General features: G+C 35.4%; 1 protein-coding gene across 1 annotated transcript in view; it reads right to left on the reverse strand.

Annotated features, from left to right (window-relative positions):
- Positions 1-14,705, reverse strand: part of LOC150088198 (NFU1 iron-sulfur cluster scaffold homolog, mitochondrial-like) — a 146,495-nt gene extending 131,790 nt beyond the window's left edge. The window contains exon 1 of the mRNA XM_090369379.1: positions 14,571-14,705. Coding sequence (XP_090225505.1) covers positions 14,571-14,632 — 62 coding nt within the window. The 5' untranslated portion in view covers positions 14,633-14,705. The remainder of the gene's footprint in view (positions 1-14,570) is intronic.
- Between the last annotated feature and the right edge of the window lie 495 nt (positions 14,706-15,200).

The following is a 15,200-nucleotide window of genomic DNA, read 5'->3' on the forward strand; positions in this document are numbered from 1 at the left end:
AATACATACATACATAGACAAAATTTTAGACTAGTTTTTCTTATATATTTCATACTTTGGAACGGAACCCCTTTATTACTATGGAAGCCATAACTCAGTATTCGCTTCGGCATTCGCAGCATTTCTCAGCAACGTAACCCCGCGAATAGCAGGGGTTTACTGTAATACAAATATTCTGTTTTGTTTTACTATTTTTCTTTTATATTATTATAATTTTGTTATTTTATTTTATTATTTTATTCTGGCTAATACAGAACAGCTTCCCTGCATCATTTTGGCCTAATACTACTATCTGTATAAATATGTCCCTGATACATATCTATCATTAAGCACTTATATAATGTAAAAGTTTATGCAAAGGGATTTAATTACAGCTGAACAATTGAATATACCATAAATTTGTGGTGCATAGAAAGAGCTGATTAAATTATTCTAATAAGATCAGTTGACTTCCTTCACTTCTGGAAAATGATGCAACCTTACACAGAATCAAACCAAAAAATAAAAAAAATAATAAAAAATCCTAATAACCTTATCTATACATTCCTACTTGAAAGTTTATTCAATTACTCTCTGGCTGAAGCCAAATTTTCACATCTATTCCACAATCATCCCTTTTCAATTTAAAGTTTGTCCCCAGGGGTTCCCAACTAGTGGTTTGCAAACCCCTGGGGGTTCACGAAAGTGTTCCAGGGAGTTTGCACTAAAAATTCTGTAATGGTGTCTGCTTAGATTTACATAGGTATATTATTTTAAACTACGAAATATAACTAATAATAAACAATAAAGTAAAATAAAATTAAATAAAAATTAAAGAATTGCCAAAGAAAGAAACCACATCTACAATTCCTTATAATTACTTTACTATCTTACAGTATATCATGTTAAATAAATATCTAAAATTATTTCTTGGCTAAATGTCTAAGAGTATGAAAAAGGCTGTTTATGCATGGGTACTAACACTTCCATCATTTCTACTACCCAGGTATTGTACTGCTTTGAATAAGTAATGCTTCACCAGTGGAGAAATGTCACTTATTCTCGGCAGATAACACCACCCAGACGGCACCGTTTTCGAAGCTTGTTGGCTTACTCATCAGTGGGTGGGCAGGTACCCTGTTGTTGCAATAGTGACAACCCAATTATGAAGTATAACTCCACAATATGAGAGATGCTTGATGGTGTGCATGGTTTAATCTAAATATATTTCTTGACTAAATTTCTAAAAGTGTGTAAAAGGTTGTTCATGCATAATACCTAGTACCGATGGAAATAGTTTTAGATTAAACCATACACATCATCAAGCATCTCTCATATTGTGGAGTTATACTTCGTAACTGAGTTGTCACTATTGCAACACCAGGGTGACTGTCCACCCACTGAGGAGGAGGAGGAGGAGCCAATCAGATCCAAAACGGTACCATCTGGGGAGGGGGGTCTTGATGAGGCCCCACAAATAGGTAACAACAATCTTCCCTAAATGGGGAAGCATTGCCTATTCGGGGGATTCATGAATGTTTGAGTTCAGTGAGTGTGAGGAGTAACTGCTCCTTTTGCCGCACAATAGCCTTAGATGCTGATGTGCCATAAAACTCCTAATAACCAACTGCTCCTTTCCTCTTCCTCTCCTACCATCACTTTCCTACACCTTTTTTTTGCTTTCTAAAGTCTAATAGGGACAGTATGTGTGTGTTATCCACATACTGTCTAATAGGGACAGTATATGGATAACAGAATATCTATCCCATACCATTCTTCAAATGGTGCCGTCTGGGTGGTGGTATCTGCTGAAAATAAGTACCATTAGTCTTTGCCATAGCCAAAGGATACTTATTCGAGGAAGGGCAATACCTCGGCAACTCGTTGTGAAGGTATTCACAATATGAGATATAATCAAAAGATGTATGCATACTACCTGGGTAGCAGAAATGATGGAAGTGCATTACCAATGCATCAACAACCTTTTTTAAATAAATATGTTTTGCATACAAATTTTTTTTTCATTCTCAAGGATCATTGTTATGTATGGGTACTTTTTTTTTAGAACCTATAGTACTTAGTACCGTGCATAGGTTGAAAAGACGAAAGAAGATACTTGATGACATTAGACTTTAACTTCTGTAGATTGTAATTTTCAGGAAATACGTATGAAGGAAGTTTGTTCCAAAAAACAGACACTGAATAAATAAATGAGGAAGAAGAAATATTGGTTCTGTGGGATTGAACATGGACAGTACAAGGATGTTCACTGGTTGCGGCACGTGTTCGGACTGCTTTGAACGAGAGAGAGGGAAATTATATAAGCCAATTCAGAAGAACAGTGCCAATAGAAGTATCTGTAGAAACAGTATGAGACAGAGAGTGGAGAGACTGTTAGAGATGAGTCATTAATTAACCTAACTGCCCTCTTCTGAATGGAATACAGTAAACCCCCGCAGATGATACAAAGGTTGGCAGGGTCGTTAAGGACAATACTGACGCTATGCTGCTGCAACAGGATCTGGAAAGGTTGAACAGATGAGCTGAGAGGTGGCAAATGAGGTTTAACATCGACAAATGTAAAGTGCTGCATATGGGAAACAGTAACCCCAGAGCAATGTATCAACTCTGCGGTACTACACTGACAGTGGTGGAGAATGAAAAGGACCTGGGGGTAATTGTGCAGGCAGATATGAAGTTCTCTGAGCAGTGCAGACGAGCTGCAAGAGTAGCTCATGGTGTCTTGTCAATGATATACAGGAATTTTTCTAGCAGGGATAAGGAGGTGATTATTCCCTTGTATAAGGCAATGGTAAGGCCACATCTTGAGTACTGTATACAGGTCTGGAGGCCTCATTTCAAGAAGGATGTAGAGCTGCTGGAACGGGTACAGAGAAGGGCAACAAGATTAGTAAATGGAACAAAGGGTTGCTCTTACGAAGAAAGGCTTAAGTTTTGCAAATTACAGAGTTTGGAGACTAGGCACCGGCGAGGTGATCTGATAGAGGTGTATAAGGCTTTGAATGGTTTGAGCATGCTCAATGCCAATGGGATTCTTCATCTTTCTCAGAATAATCATCTCAGAGGGCATAAATTCAAATTGAGGAAGGACGGATGTCGGATAGATGTGCGGAAATTTGCCTTTGGCCAGCGGGTGGTTGGTTGGTGGAACCGACTTCCATCACTTGTTGTTGAAGTTGATAGCCTAAACAAATTTAAAGCTCAACTGGACAGGTATTTCGAACGAACGGAGGAGTGAAATGGGAGTGGGTTTTTTTTTTTTTTTTTGGCTGATGCTGAATAAGCTTGCTTTCTTGCATCATATGCCAATGCTAATGCTAATGCTAATGAATCTAGAAGCCTGAGAGGGGTTTTCGGGGCACTGCCCCAGATGTGGGAAGAATATTTCACGGTAGGGTAGATTTGCGATTTCTACAGAGTCAACAACTGTTTGGAAGAAAAGTAACGTCGAGAGCGAAAGAGAAAACCCAGTTTTTTGGATGCAGAGGAAGCAATACAGTAAACCCCCGCCATTCGCGGTATCTGTATTCGCGGTCGCTGATTTAATATAAAATGAAACCTAAAAAAATGTGAATTTAAAGCGCCGTGAATTTTCCGCCATAAAAAACATAGGCGTGGCTGAAATCATCTTTTCCGGTCAAAACAGCGCTCGGTGGGTGGGGGGAGAGGGGTGACAAAATCGCGAGCTTGGATGTTTCTCGCTAATCCTTATTCAGTGTGTTATGCGCTTGTCATGGAAGGTTTCGTCGTTTGCTTTTAATTTATAGGCTTATAAATTGAATAAATTTATCAATTTATAAATTGATATGCTTACAAAAGTGATAAATCTACCGTTCTGCAGCGTAAAACAGACTTTTTCGAGTGTGTTAACGGAAGAAAGTGACTTTATTGTGGACAAGTTCTTTCTAACCCGTACAAAAAAATATGGCTACGAATAACAAGGGAAATGTGAATGTGAAATTATCAAAGAAGGTGATGACATTGGCGAATAAAATTGAGTTATTAGACAAAATTTCTAATGGTGAAAGTGTCTTCTCAGTGGCAAAACATTATAAAATCAACGAGTCAACGGTAAGATCAATCAAAAAATTGGAAGAAAAAATCCGCCATAGTGTCCGTGAAAAAGAGTTAATTGCTTCAAAAATCTGCTCTGTAACTCGTGACGTTAAATTTAAAAAAATGGAAAAAGCTTTAAATCTGTGGATAGAAGACCGAAATCAAAATAAAATTCCGTTAAGTTCACTCATCATTCGTGAAAAGGCAAAACTCCTTTATCAACACTTTAGCAAAACTGGTGATAGCACTGGCGGGATAAGTTTTTTAGCTAGCAAAGACGCTGGTTTGAAAGATTTGTTTGAAATTTCTAATAAATATTACATTTAATATTAAATTGTTTCTTATTTTCATTTCGATGCCATATGCTTGCAATTCACTATGTACTGTCTATGTACATAGTCATATTATGAAGGTACATATAATACATACATAGACAAAATTTTAGACTAGTTTTTCTTATATATTTCATACTTTGGAACGGAACCCCCTTTATTACTATGGGAGCAATAACTCAGTATTCGCGTTTTTGGTATTCGCAGCATTTCTCAGGAACGTAACCCCGGCGAATAGCAGGGGTTTACTGTATTTGTAATATGTTTTATGACAAGACAGATTAGAAGTCAGTGTAATCCCTAAGATCTTGCCTATAAATCGGAGCGTAATCGAAGATAAGCATAGGAGCAACAGAATCCTTTGCTCCTGTACTTGTGAGAACCCTTGCCCTGCTCAAACTGGATGGTGGAAAGCAATGTGCTATCATCAGCAAAATCAGCAAAAGATAGGATTTCCGGTCAATGGAAGAAGGTCATTAATATATAAGAGGAAAAGAGTGAGAGAAAGAACTGAATCTTGGGGAACATCAGAATTAGTGGAGAAGTTAGAAGACAGAGAGCCATATACCTTAACCCACAGTGAGCAGTCAAGAGAGAAAACTGGATACCCAATTACAAAGAACAGCTGGCAAACCATAGAATGGAAGCTTATTTAGAAGACCTTTATGCCAGACACGATCGAAAGCCTTGGAAATATCAAAAGAGCAACTGATTGAGTTTCACCAAACATTTCCATTGAACATCACCAGGGGATCGACACTGATGGAATCCACACCGGCAATCGTTGATCAGATGAAAGATTTCCGGATAGTTTAAGAGTTGGCAGTTAATTGATTTCTCAATTACTTTGGAAAGAGTACAAGTAATCGCAATGGGATGATAATTGGATGGAAGGGATTTGTCACTCTTTTTAGGACCTGGCTGGATTTCAGCAAACTTCCAGGCAGAAGGAAAAATACCTTTGGAACAAAGTGAAACAAGACAACACAAAACAGGAGTAAGTTCAAGGGCAAACACAGGTTTTGAGATCAAGTGGAGAAATACCATCGGGACTTGGCGCTTTCTTAGCATCAGATCCATCAAAATCCTTCTGATATCCTGTTGACGGAAAACCACTGGATGCCTTGAATGGAGTGTACTGGGAAAGGTTTGAGGTGGTTTACCAAATGATCAATACATGAGTTGGAAAAAATATAGGGTGCTAGTAGGTCAGCTTTATCTTTGGCTGATGTGGCAACAGTACCATCTGGTTTTGACAGTGGTGGGAACAGAGATGAGTAAGAATTGCGGCCATTAGCTTTGGCAAGAGACCAGAATGCTCGGCTACTATTTCGACAAGAAGCAAGTTTTATACTCTTAGCCTGCTCGAAATCTAGTTTGTACTTATTAGTAACTGCTTTACAAAGTATAATACTTAATAATAATTTTGATTATTACGCAAGGTCACTTATAGAAACTTAGTACTGGAAATATTTTATAATAAAAATTCAGAAATATTATATAATTTCAGAGAATACAGGTTTAGTGGTTCAAAACAGGAGTAAACAAATTAAAAATATTGTGTTGAAAGGGGTTCGGGAGTCAAAAAATGTTGGGAACCGCTGCCATACATGTTTAATCCAAGTAATAATAAAGATGGCATCAGCATTTAGTTCATTCCATCCGTTTAAACACAGGTCTAACTAGGGTTCTGTGTTTGTGGTGATGTGGTGTGTTTAGGTGATGAATGGAGTTAAAAGACTAAGAAAAAATAAATTTATAATTTATTTTAAAAAAATAAAAATTGTTATTATCTAAATAAATTAATATAAAAACACTTTTTTTTATAAGAGAACCATCTTAACAGACAATAATTTAATAACTATTAATTATTATTTTTACAGTTTAGTTATTAATATTAATTCAAAAATATCAATCGAATAATATTGTAAGATAATTATAAGACACATTCCTGATATTTGACAATAGGTATCATACAAAATTCTTAGTTATGCTTCTGCATAAGCATTAAAATTTTTTTTAATAAAGTCTCCTCACAGGAGCCTAATTTCAAAGTGCTGCAATTTGCAGAACTGAAGTCTTTATTGGCAAAAGTAGCTGTTTGTGTCTTGGAATAATCTTATTGCTCCTGTGTATTGTAGTTACAGCCAATGATGCAAGAAAACAAGCTAATATAGCATCAGCAAAAAAAAAAAAAAAAAAAAACTGCACAGTTCACCCATCCATAGCCCTCCAATAATTTGTCTAGTTCTTCCTTGAATTTATTCAACCCATCCACTTCCACAACAGATAGAAGCATGTTTTATATGAGCATACATTTCCAATTATATTCAAAGAGGATTTTTGATAATTAAAACAGTCTGTTAGCTACACTTATATTGCATTTGTAAAGACATATCACTACAATTAAAAAGATGTAAATTACATTCTCACTATAACCTCATGGTCACAGTAATTATGTGTTATATCTCCCAAATTACTCTGTAGTTCTGCAATATTTTTTTAATTAAAAAATATCCAAAATATTTTTTTGTTCAAAGTTATGTTCAAGTTATAGATATTTTCTTTTGAATAAGTTATGTTCAAGTTATAGATATTTCCTTTTGAACAAGTTATGTTCAAAAGGAAATATCTATAAATAATGACAATTTACCATTATTTATCTATGAGCTCAATGACTTTCAAATTTCCTTAGAATCCTGAAACAGAAATATGGAATCTCCTTACTAAGAACATGAAGTTAAGCTACAAGCAAACAAAATTCCTTAAAAATTCAAAGTGAATTTGTAAGGAATATTTTTTTTTGGGTGTGTGTGTTCTTTGCAAAACATAGTTAACTACAACATTTAAATTATTTCATATCATCAGACAGCAAATCAGCTGCACAAATTTCGTCCATAACTACCCAGTATAACAAGTGTTTGTACATCCATTAAATTCTTGACACTTTTTTTTTTTTTTGATTTCATAAGTTAAAAAATATTTAACAACAAAGTGGAGGCTAGCTCTTGTGCATGCTGCTTGAAAAAAAACAAATGAGTAATTTCATTGCAATTGAAGACAATTTAAGTGATAAGGTTGATGATGAAGATATGGATCCAGATTTTGAAATACCTTCAGGTAATTATAAATCTCTGATTATTTTCTCAATAGTATATTAAAACTTTCTGGTAAGAAATGAAGCACAAATTTTGAGGTTATACTGACTGTGTAAATTATGTTGTGTTTTGGATATCATTAATATATATTATTAAATATTTAAATTGAATTTGAGGGTGGGTGAAGGTAGAGGGTGACAATGGATATGTACGATTATCAAAATAATGAGCATAGTATTAATATTGTTTGTTTGTTTGTTTGTTTTTTGTTTAGAGACTAGTTCAGGTGAAGCAGCTTCTGAAGATGAAATTCTACTTGCAAAGACTAGCGTAATCTAAGCGTAATTGTAGCAGAAGAGACAAAATAAAAGAAGAAATACACGAAGTAAATGTTTAGGAAAAGAAAAAGGAACAGTGGTGAGTCCTACACTACAAAAAGTAGTAAAATATTCAGAAATGTGGACTGCCAATGCCCACGTAAATGTTTTGGTAAGGTTCCAGAAAATCTGAGAAAACAATTATTCGAAAAATTTTGGACCATGGGTTATTTGAATCTTCAAACAGTTAACTGAATGGGTTATGCACGTCATCCAGTTCAGAACCCTAAAGACAGTTCTAGAACGAAGAAAAGTTGTATGTATGAACATAGACTGGAGATGGATAGTATGAGTTTAATTGTTTGCAAACTATTTTTTTAATACATTTTGTGTTTCCAATGGCCAGCTTGCTGGCTGTTAACAAAGAGTTGTTGTTGTTATTTAGTTTTTAGGAGCATTAGCAACTAAGGTCATATTGCTCCAAGGATATGTGGTAGTCATTCCCTGACCTTTCCGCATCCTCCATATTTGGTGGTCACGGGCTCGAACCCTGGTCTAATTAAGAAGCATGTGCTACGCACTGCTGCTCCTGCCCACCTGGCTACGTTAACAAAGAGTAAAGAGGAAGGCACACCTCGCACTGATGTAAGGGATAAATATGAAAATAGGAAACTTGTACCAGAACCACTTATTTTTGATGTTAAGGAGCACATCAGAAGCTTTCCTGCTTCAGAAAGTCATTATGCAAAGGAAGATAATCCCAATAAGCAATATTTAAATCCCGATCTAACTCTGGCTAAAATGTATAGCTTGTATGGGGATAAATGCAAGTCTGAAAACAAATCATTTGTGGTGGAGCACATTTATCGAAAAGTGTTCCTTGAAGACTTTAATCTTTCATTTCAGCAACCACATAAAGACACCTGCAGCACTTGCGATTGGTTAAAATTGCAAATTCAAGCTTGTAATAAGTATGAAGAGAAAGCATTGTTGAAAACGGAAAAAAAATTTGCATTTGAGGAAAGTTGAAGCTGCTAGATCAGCAATAGTCTCTGATGCAACTTCAAGAAAAAAAGAAGGTTCCAAAAAATTAGTAGTCACATTTGACCTGCAAAAAGCATTATCATTCCCTAAGTTAACAAGGTTAACAACATCAGCGTGTTACTATAAAAGAAATATGTATGTATACAACTTTGGTTGTCACAATTTAACAAATGATAAAATTTATATGTATTTCTGGGATGAAGTTACAGGATCTCTGGATTCACAGGGCATTTGTACCTGCTTATTGAAACATATTTCCAACTTCGTTTCTGACGAGATCGATCAGAAACAATCGCTTGTCGATTGTTTCTGTTTTCTTGTCAATTATTATTTTATGAATTTCTTTCAGATGATTATAGAGATTGCTCATAGATGATGCTTTGCAGCTCAACATTTTATTACAATAATTGCAGCATGCCTTGTCTTTTCCAACCTTTTTGAAATTATCCCAAACCTCCGACTTATTTGCAACATTCATTTTGGTCTAAAAATCAAATGAAACATTTTAAATATTTTTATCAATGACATTAATATTTAATAATGAAAGAATGTTATATTATTAGAATAGACATTAATATATTTACTTCCGTTGTTTTTGTTTTTACTAACTAAAACAACAATAATAACAAGCAATACCATAAACTTCTATTCCTGCTTGTGATCAAACTCAAGTGAACGGAGCTGTCGCAGTGCATTGTGTACTGCGACAGCTCTGTATACGGGTAGTACACAGGAATAAACTGGTCTGGTCTGGTCGGGTGCACGTGAGCAACACAGCTAATGTCATCGGTCAGTCTGTGTGATGCCACATAGAACAGCATAATAGAATGTGTTGTTTTTGTTTTTACTAACTAAAACAAGAATAATAACAAGCAATATCATAAACTTCTATTCCTGCTTGCGATCAAACTCAAGTGAACGGAGATGTCGTGGTGCGTTGTGTACTGTGTTACTTTTTTTCCAAACAGCTGTTCACTCTGTACAAATCACAAATCCATCCTACCATGGAATATTGTTCCATCTGAGGCTGTACCCCAAACCCTCTCTCAGGCTTCTAGATTCCATTCAGAAGAGGGCAGTTAGGTAAATTAATGACTCCTCTCTAATAGTCTCTCCCCTTGCTGTCTCATAGACTTACAGTTTCTGCTGCATGCCTTTTCTACAGATACTTCCATGGGCACTGTTCTTCTGAATTGGTTTCTATAATTCCTGCTCTCTCTTTTAAAACTGTCTGAACACGTGCCGCCACCAATCAACATCCATTTACTGTCCAACTTCAAACTCACAGAACCAACTTTTCATCTTCCTTGTTTATTCATTCAACTGCCGTTTTCTGGAACAACCTTCCTTCATATGTATTTCCTGAAAATTACAGTCTACAGAAGTTCAAGTCTAATGTCAACAAATATCTTCTTTCGTCTTCTCAACCTCCAACGCCAAGCATGGTACTAAGTACTATAGGTTCTAATACGTCTTGTGTTTGGGGTTTTCATGAAAAAAATAAAAAGTAAAAAACATTATTTTGATAGTGGTACATCTCCTTTGTCCTCCCTTTACCTGCCCCTCACATTCAATTTTCTTGGAACACAAAACATACAAAGAAAAGTACAACTATGGCAATTAAACAAGAATAATTATTTTTCAATAATTCAAACAACTGATTTTTTCAGAGATATTTAACTTCAATGCTTTATATCTCAAAATGAAAGAAAATGTACCACTATTAAAATAAGGCCTATATATGATGTATTCAGGCTATAACAACAACAACAACATCCACTGTAATATACAGAGGGTAAGACATCAAAATTTCACTTTCAACATTAAAAAAATTTGACGCAGAATTCTAATTCACTCATGGAAGAATCCATGAGTGAGTTAAAGTTATCATTGTGGCTAACTCACTCATCAAGTTAGCCACAATGACATCGGTTTAATTATAGGCTTTATAAATGTAATTATAAATTTAATACACTTGATCATTTACAAAATGATAGTTGTTTCGTAAAAATCCTTTTCATTTATTTGGTTACATCTTACTGAACCACAGGCATTGATTGCTTGTTATGAGCACATTCCAACTGATTCACATGCCTTCTAAAATGAGGCTTCTAAACCTGTTGGAACTATCAAGGTGCAGCCTAATGGTTGCCTGATTTACTAGAATAATTAATTCCTTATCCTTGCTGACAAAACTCCTGTATATAATTGATAGAATACTGTGGTCTACCTTAGTAGCCCATCTGCACTGCTCAGAGAACTCATGTTGGACAGTACAATGGATGGTACCAATGTATACCATTGGATGGTACCAATGGTATACATTGGTACCATCCAATGTGTAAGACAGCAGTTCCCAACCGGTTTTGTGAACCCCTGGGGGGGGGGGGGGATTAACACTAAAAATTCTGTAATGATGCCTGCTTAAATTTATATAGGTATATTTTTGTAAACTACAAAATAGTTTAATATTAATTTATGCTGTTTGGGTCAAAATTTATATTTAGTTGTTGTTTGGGTCATGTGCCCTTACATAGTGAGAATGCACAATGGGATGTTAGTGGGGAAGGGACTGGGTACGAACATGCCAATGTATTCCAGTGTTCAGTCACGAGTCAGACAAACTCCGGAAAACATTGCTAGCTGCTGCACCACAGCATATCATATTGGATTTGAACATTATATTAATAATAAACAGACATAATAAAGTAAAATTCAATTAAATAAAAAGTAAAGAATTGCCAATGAAAGAAACCACATCTCCCACATCCACTGAGATGTGGGAGATGTATCCACTGAGAATAAATAACAGTACTCTTCTCTTCTCTACTAGAGAAGCATTACTTGTTCGAAGTTAGCCACAATATGAGATGAAATTAAAAACGATGTCTTAACACTACGTATGTAGTTTAATTTATGTGTAAACTATGATGTATCTACACTGATATTATACAGTTAATTTAAACCCATATCATATTATGCCTCGTACATTCCATTTTCAAATAACTATCTTACAGTATATCGTGGTAAATAAATGTTTTCCAAACTAAATTGTTTTTCATTCTCAAAGACCATTGTTATGCATAGGTACTTAATAATAATTTTATATCATTGTACAATATCACTTATAAAAACATAGTACTGGAAATATTTTATAATAAAAACTCAGAATTATTATACAATTTGAGAGAATATAAGGCTTAGTGGTTTGCGATAAAAATATTATGTTGAAAGGGGTTCACGAGTCAAAAAAGTTTGAAAAACTGATGGTGTAAGAAAATGGTTAGGCCACATCTTGAATACTGCATACAGGTTTGTAAGCCACATTTTAGGAAGGACATGGATCTGTTAGAATAGGTTCAGAGAAGAGCAACAAGATTGGTGAGGGGATCTTCTCATGTTGCGGAAGTAGGTAGTTTGAATAAATTCAAGGAAAAACTACACAAAAGTAGTAGCAAAGAGTTCAATGCTAATTTTATATACATTCTTAATCAAATACTTCTCATAATCTGCCTATCCTACCTTGTTTAATAGCATGATTGCAAACTAGTTTATATGTACTTTTGGTTCCTGTGTTCCCTAATAATTTATAATAACCAGATGCATTTTTTGGCACATTAACATATATGCATAAAAGCCTATTTGTCTCTGTGTTTGTCCATCCCTGTTTTTCTTTTATTTTTTTTTATTTGGTAGTTGTTAACGCATTGGCTTCTGTGGCCATAATGCACCTCCCAAGGTTTTTGCAGTACTTTGATCCAAGCCCGAGGCGGGATTCGAACCCGCGACCTTTGGGTTGCTAGGCAGGCACTTTACCCACCCGACTAGCCCGGTCGGCTCCATCCATGTAATAACTCAATCACAGTGATAGACTTTCACTCTTTTAAAAAGATTTGTTCAACCATTTCAAATTTAATTAAAATCTGACAAACAGAAATCCAGCAATTACATTCCCTTTTTTTTTGTTTTCATACATACATCCATAGGGAAAGCCTACAGAGAGCATCCCCAAGCTAGTCAAAGAATTTTCAGCTCAAGGAAATGTTTTTGAAAAATTTTGTAGTTTTATTGACCTAATTGTCATATTAAAATTGTACTCTATAAGCAGCTTTATAGTCCTAGTCATGCTCATAGTTTGTTTTTTGATTTAGCTACAGATTTTTGAATTTTGATTTTTGAAATGATTCAAAAATTAAAATTTTCAGTGTTAGTCAGATAATTTTTTTATACATTATAATTAACTTATAACTTTCAAGCGTAACAGTGTAGCCTAATACATATAAGGCAAACTAAACTTGGTAGCATGGTAATATTATTGCTGCATAACTTATGAATTGGAGTAGGATTTACTATTTCATTTAGAATTAAAAGCGTAGTTATTATGAGTGATTCTCTGATTATGTTGGTAAATTCGTTTGTATCATTTATAATTGATTAAGGAACCACATTTTTTTGAATCAATAAGAACATTAGAATTAGAATTATAAACAATAATTAATATTTTAATTATATATAAATAATAATAAACTTCATAGCATAACTGATGCATATGGCTTCTTTAATGTTTGCAGAGCTAACAGAAAGGTCAATATATTCACAAGGTGGGTGGTTTTATGTGTGCTCAATGTAAGGCACTTGAGGATATTAGGTGCCAACTCAGCATTTATCACAGGTTGAAGAACTGGGTGGATATCCTCGAAGGAATTAAATTGGGGCCCCATAAATTGGTGTGGCCTGACCATTGCCTCATACAAGGGGATAATAACCTTATCCCTGCTAGCAAAATTCCTGTATGTCATTGACAAGACACCATGAGCTGCTCTGGCAGCCTGTCTGCTCTGCTGAGAAAACTTCATATCTGACTGCACAATTACCCCCAGGTCTTTATCATTCTCTACTGCCCTCAGTGTCGTACCACACAGCTGGTAGGTTAGTTCTACCCATATGCAGTTTTCCACTGTTCAGTCACGAGTCAGACAAACTCTGGAAAACATTGCTAGCTGGTGCACCACAGCATATCGTATTGGATTTGAACATTGTACTAATAATTGCATTTACTAATAATTGCGATAACTTCCGTTGTCACTTCTCAGCCCATCTGCCCAACTTTTCTAGATCCTGTTGCAGTAGCATACTGTCATTAACAATTCTGACAACCTTTGTGTCATCTGCAAGCTTCAACATTAGGTCTGATATACCTGCATCAATATGATTGGTAAATATACAAAACAACAATGTGCCCAACACACAACCCTGGGTGGCTCGGCTAATAACACTGGTCCACGAAGAGCGGTGTCCATTGATTACCACTCTCTGTCTTTTCTCACTCAACCATCTCTATTCATTGTAGCTGTTGTTGTTGTATTTGGGTTTTTTTGGCACAAGGGCCTCTTGGGCCACATTGTGCCTGTTCATGATTTGTTTGTCACTATGATCAATTCATTGTAGCAACTTGTCTTTAACAAATCCATTCTGTCTGAACTATAACTGCAGTCTTGTCTAGATGATCCTGCAACGCTTCTTTAACCAGACTCCAAAATTTTCCCAAGAAGAGAAGTTAAACTAACAGGTCTGTAATTACTCGTGTCACTCGATTTTAGCCCCTAGCAAAAAAAAAAAAAAAAAAACTTGGCTGTCACTGGCTTAAAAGTAACGGAAAAGGGGCAACAAAATGTTTTGAAGTTTGAGAACCTTACCTGAAAAAAACAGGACGCTTAACTTACCTCCTATTTAAATATTCCGACCACCGGCTCAAACCTTTAACGCGAAATAAAGTTTTTGCCATTATATAAATTTACAAGAAGAGAATACAACTATCCGTTTCTCATACTTAATTCCTACACTGAAGGTAAGAATTCAAACATCATATATTTTTTTAAAAAACAAACCTTTAGCCCAAATTAGTAAATAACATAAATTAAGTAAACTTAACGACTCTAGTGTGCTACTACGTTGCGAAATTGCAAATTTTTATCACAACGTCAGCCCAAACATAGCGCAACGACATCAGGAAACAGGAACACGCAGCACCAGTTAAGAGGAAAAGACAGAGTCTGAGGGGTATAAGTGTAAAGTGCAGTGGTGGCCAAACTTTTACATACCATGCGCAAATTTTTTCACATACGAGTTCAGATGCACCATACAACTCAAGCACCTTTTCTACATTCTTACGCTCATGGTTGGGTTTGGAAAATAAGGATAGGAGTAGGATCTGCTTCGCTTAGGGGAGGAAAAAGAATAACTCAAACACGCAACTAAATTAAACAATGTACGCCAGTTCAAAAGAAACATGTCTACTGGAGCACCAATCTACAATAGTGAGAGATATTCTCTTGGAAGAGAGGGCGACCGAT

Source organism: Mastigoproctus giganteus, chromosome 3 (assembly GCF_048544385.1).
Source record: "Mastigoproctus giganteus isolate SK-2022 chromosome 3, ASM4854438v1, whole genome shotgun sequence".
Classification (NCBI taxonomy): domain Eukaryota; kingdom Metazoa; phylum Arthropoda; class Arachnida; order Uropygi; family Thelyphonidae; genus Mastigoproctus; species Mastigoproctus giganteus.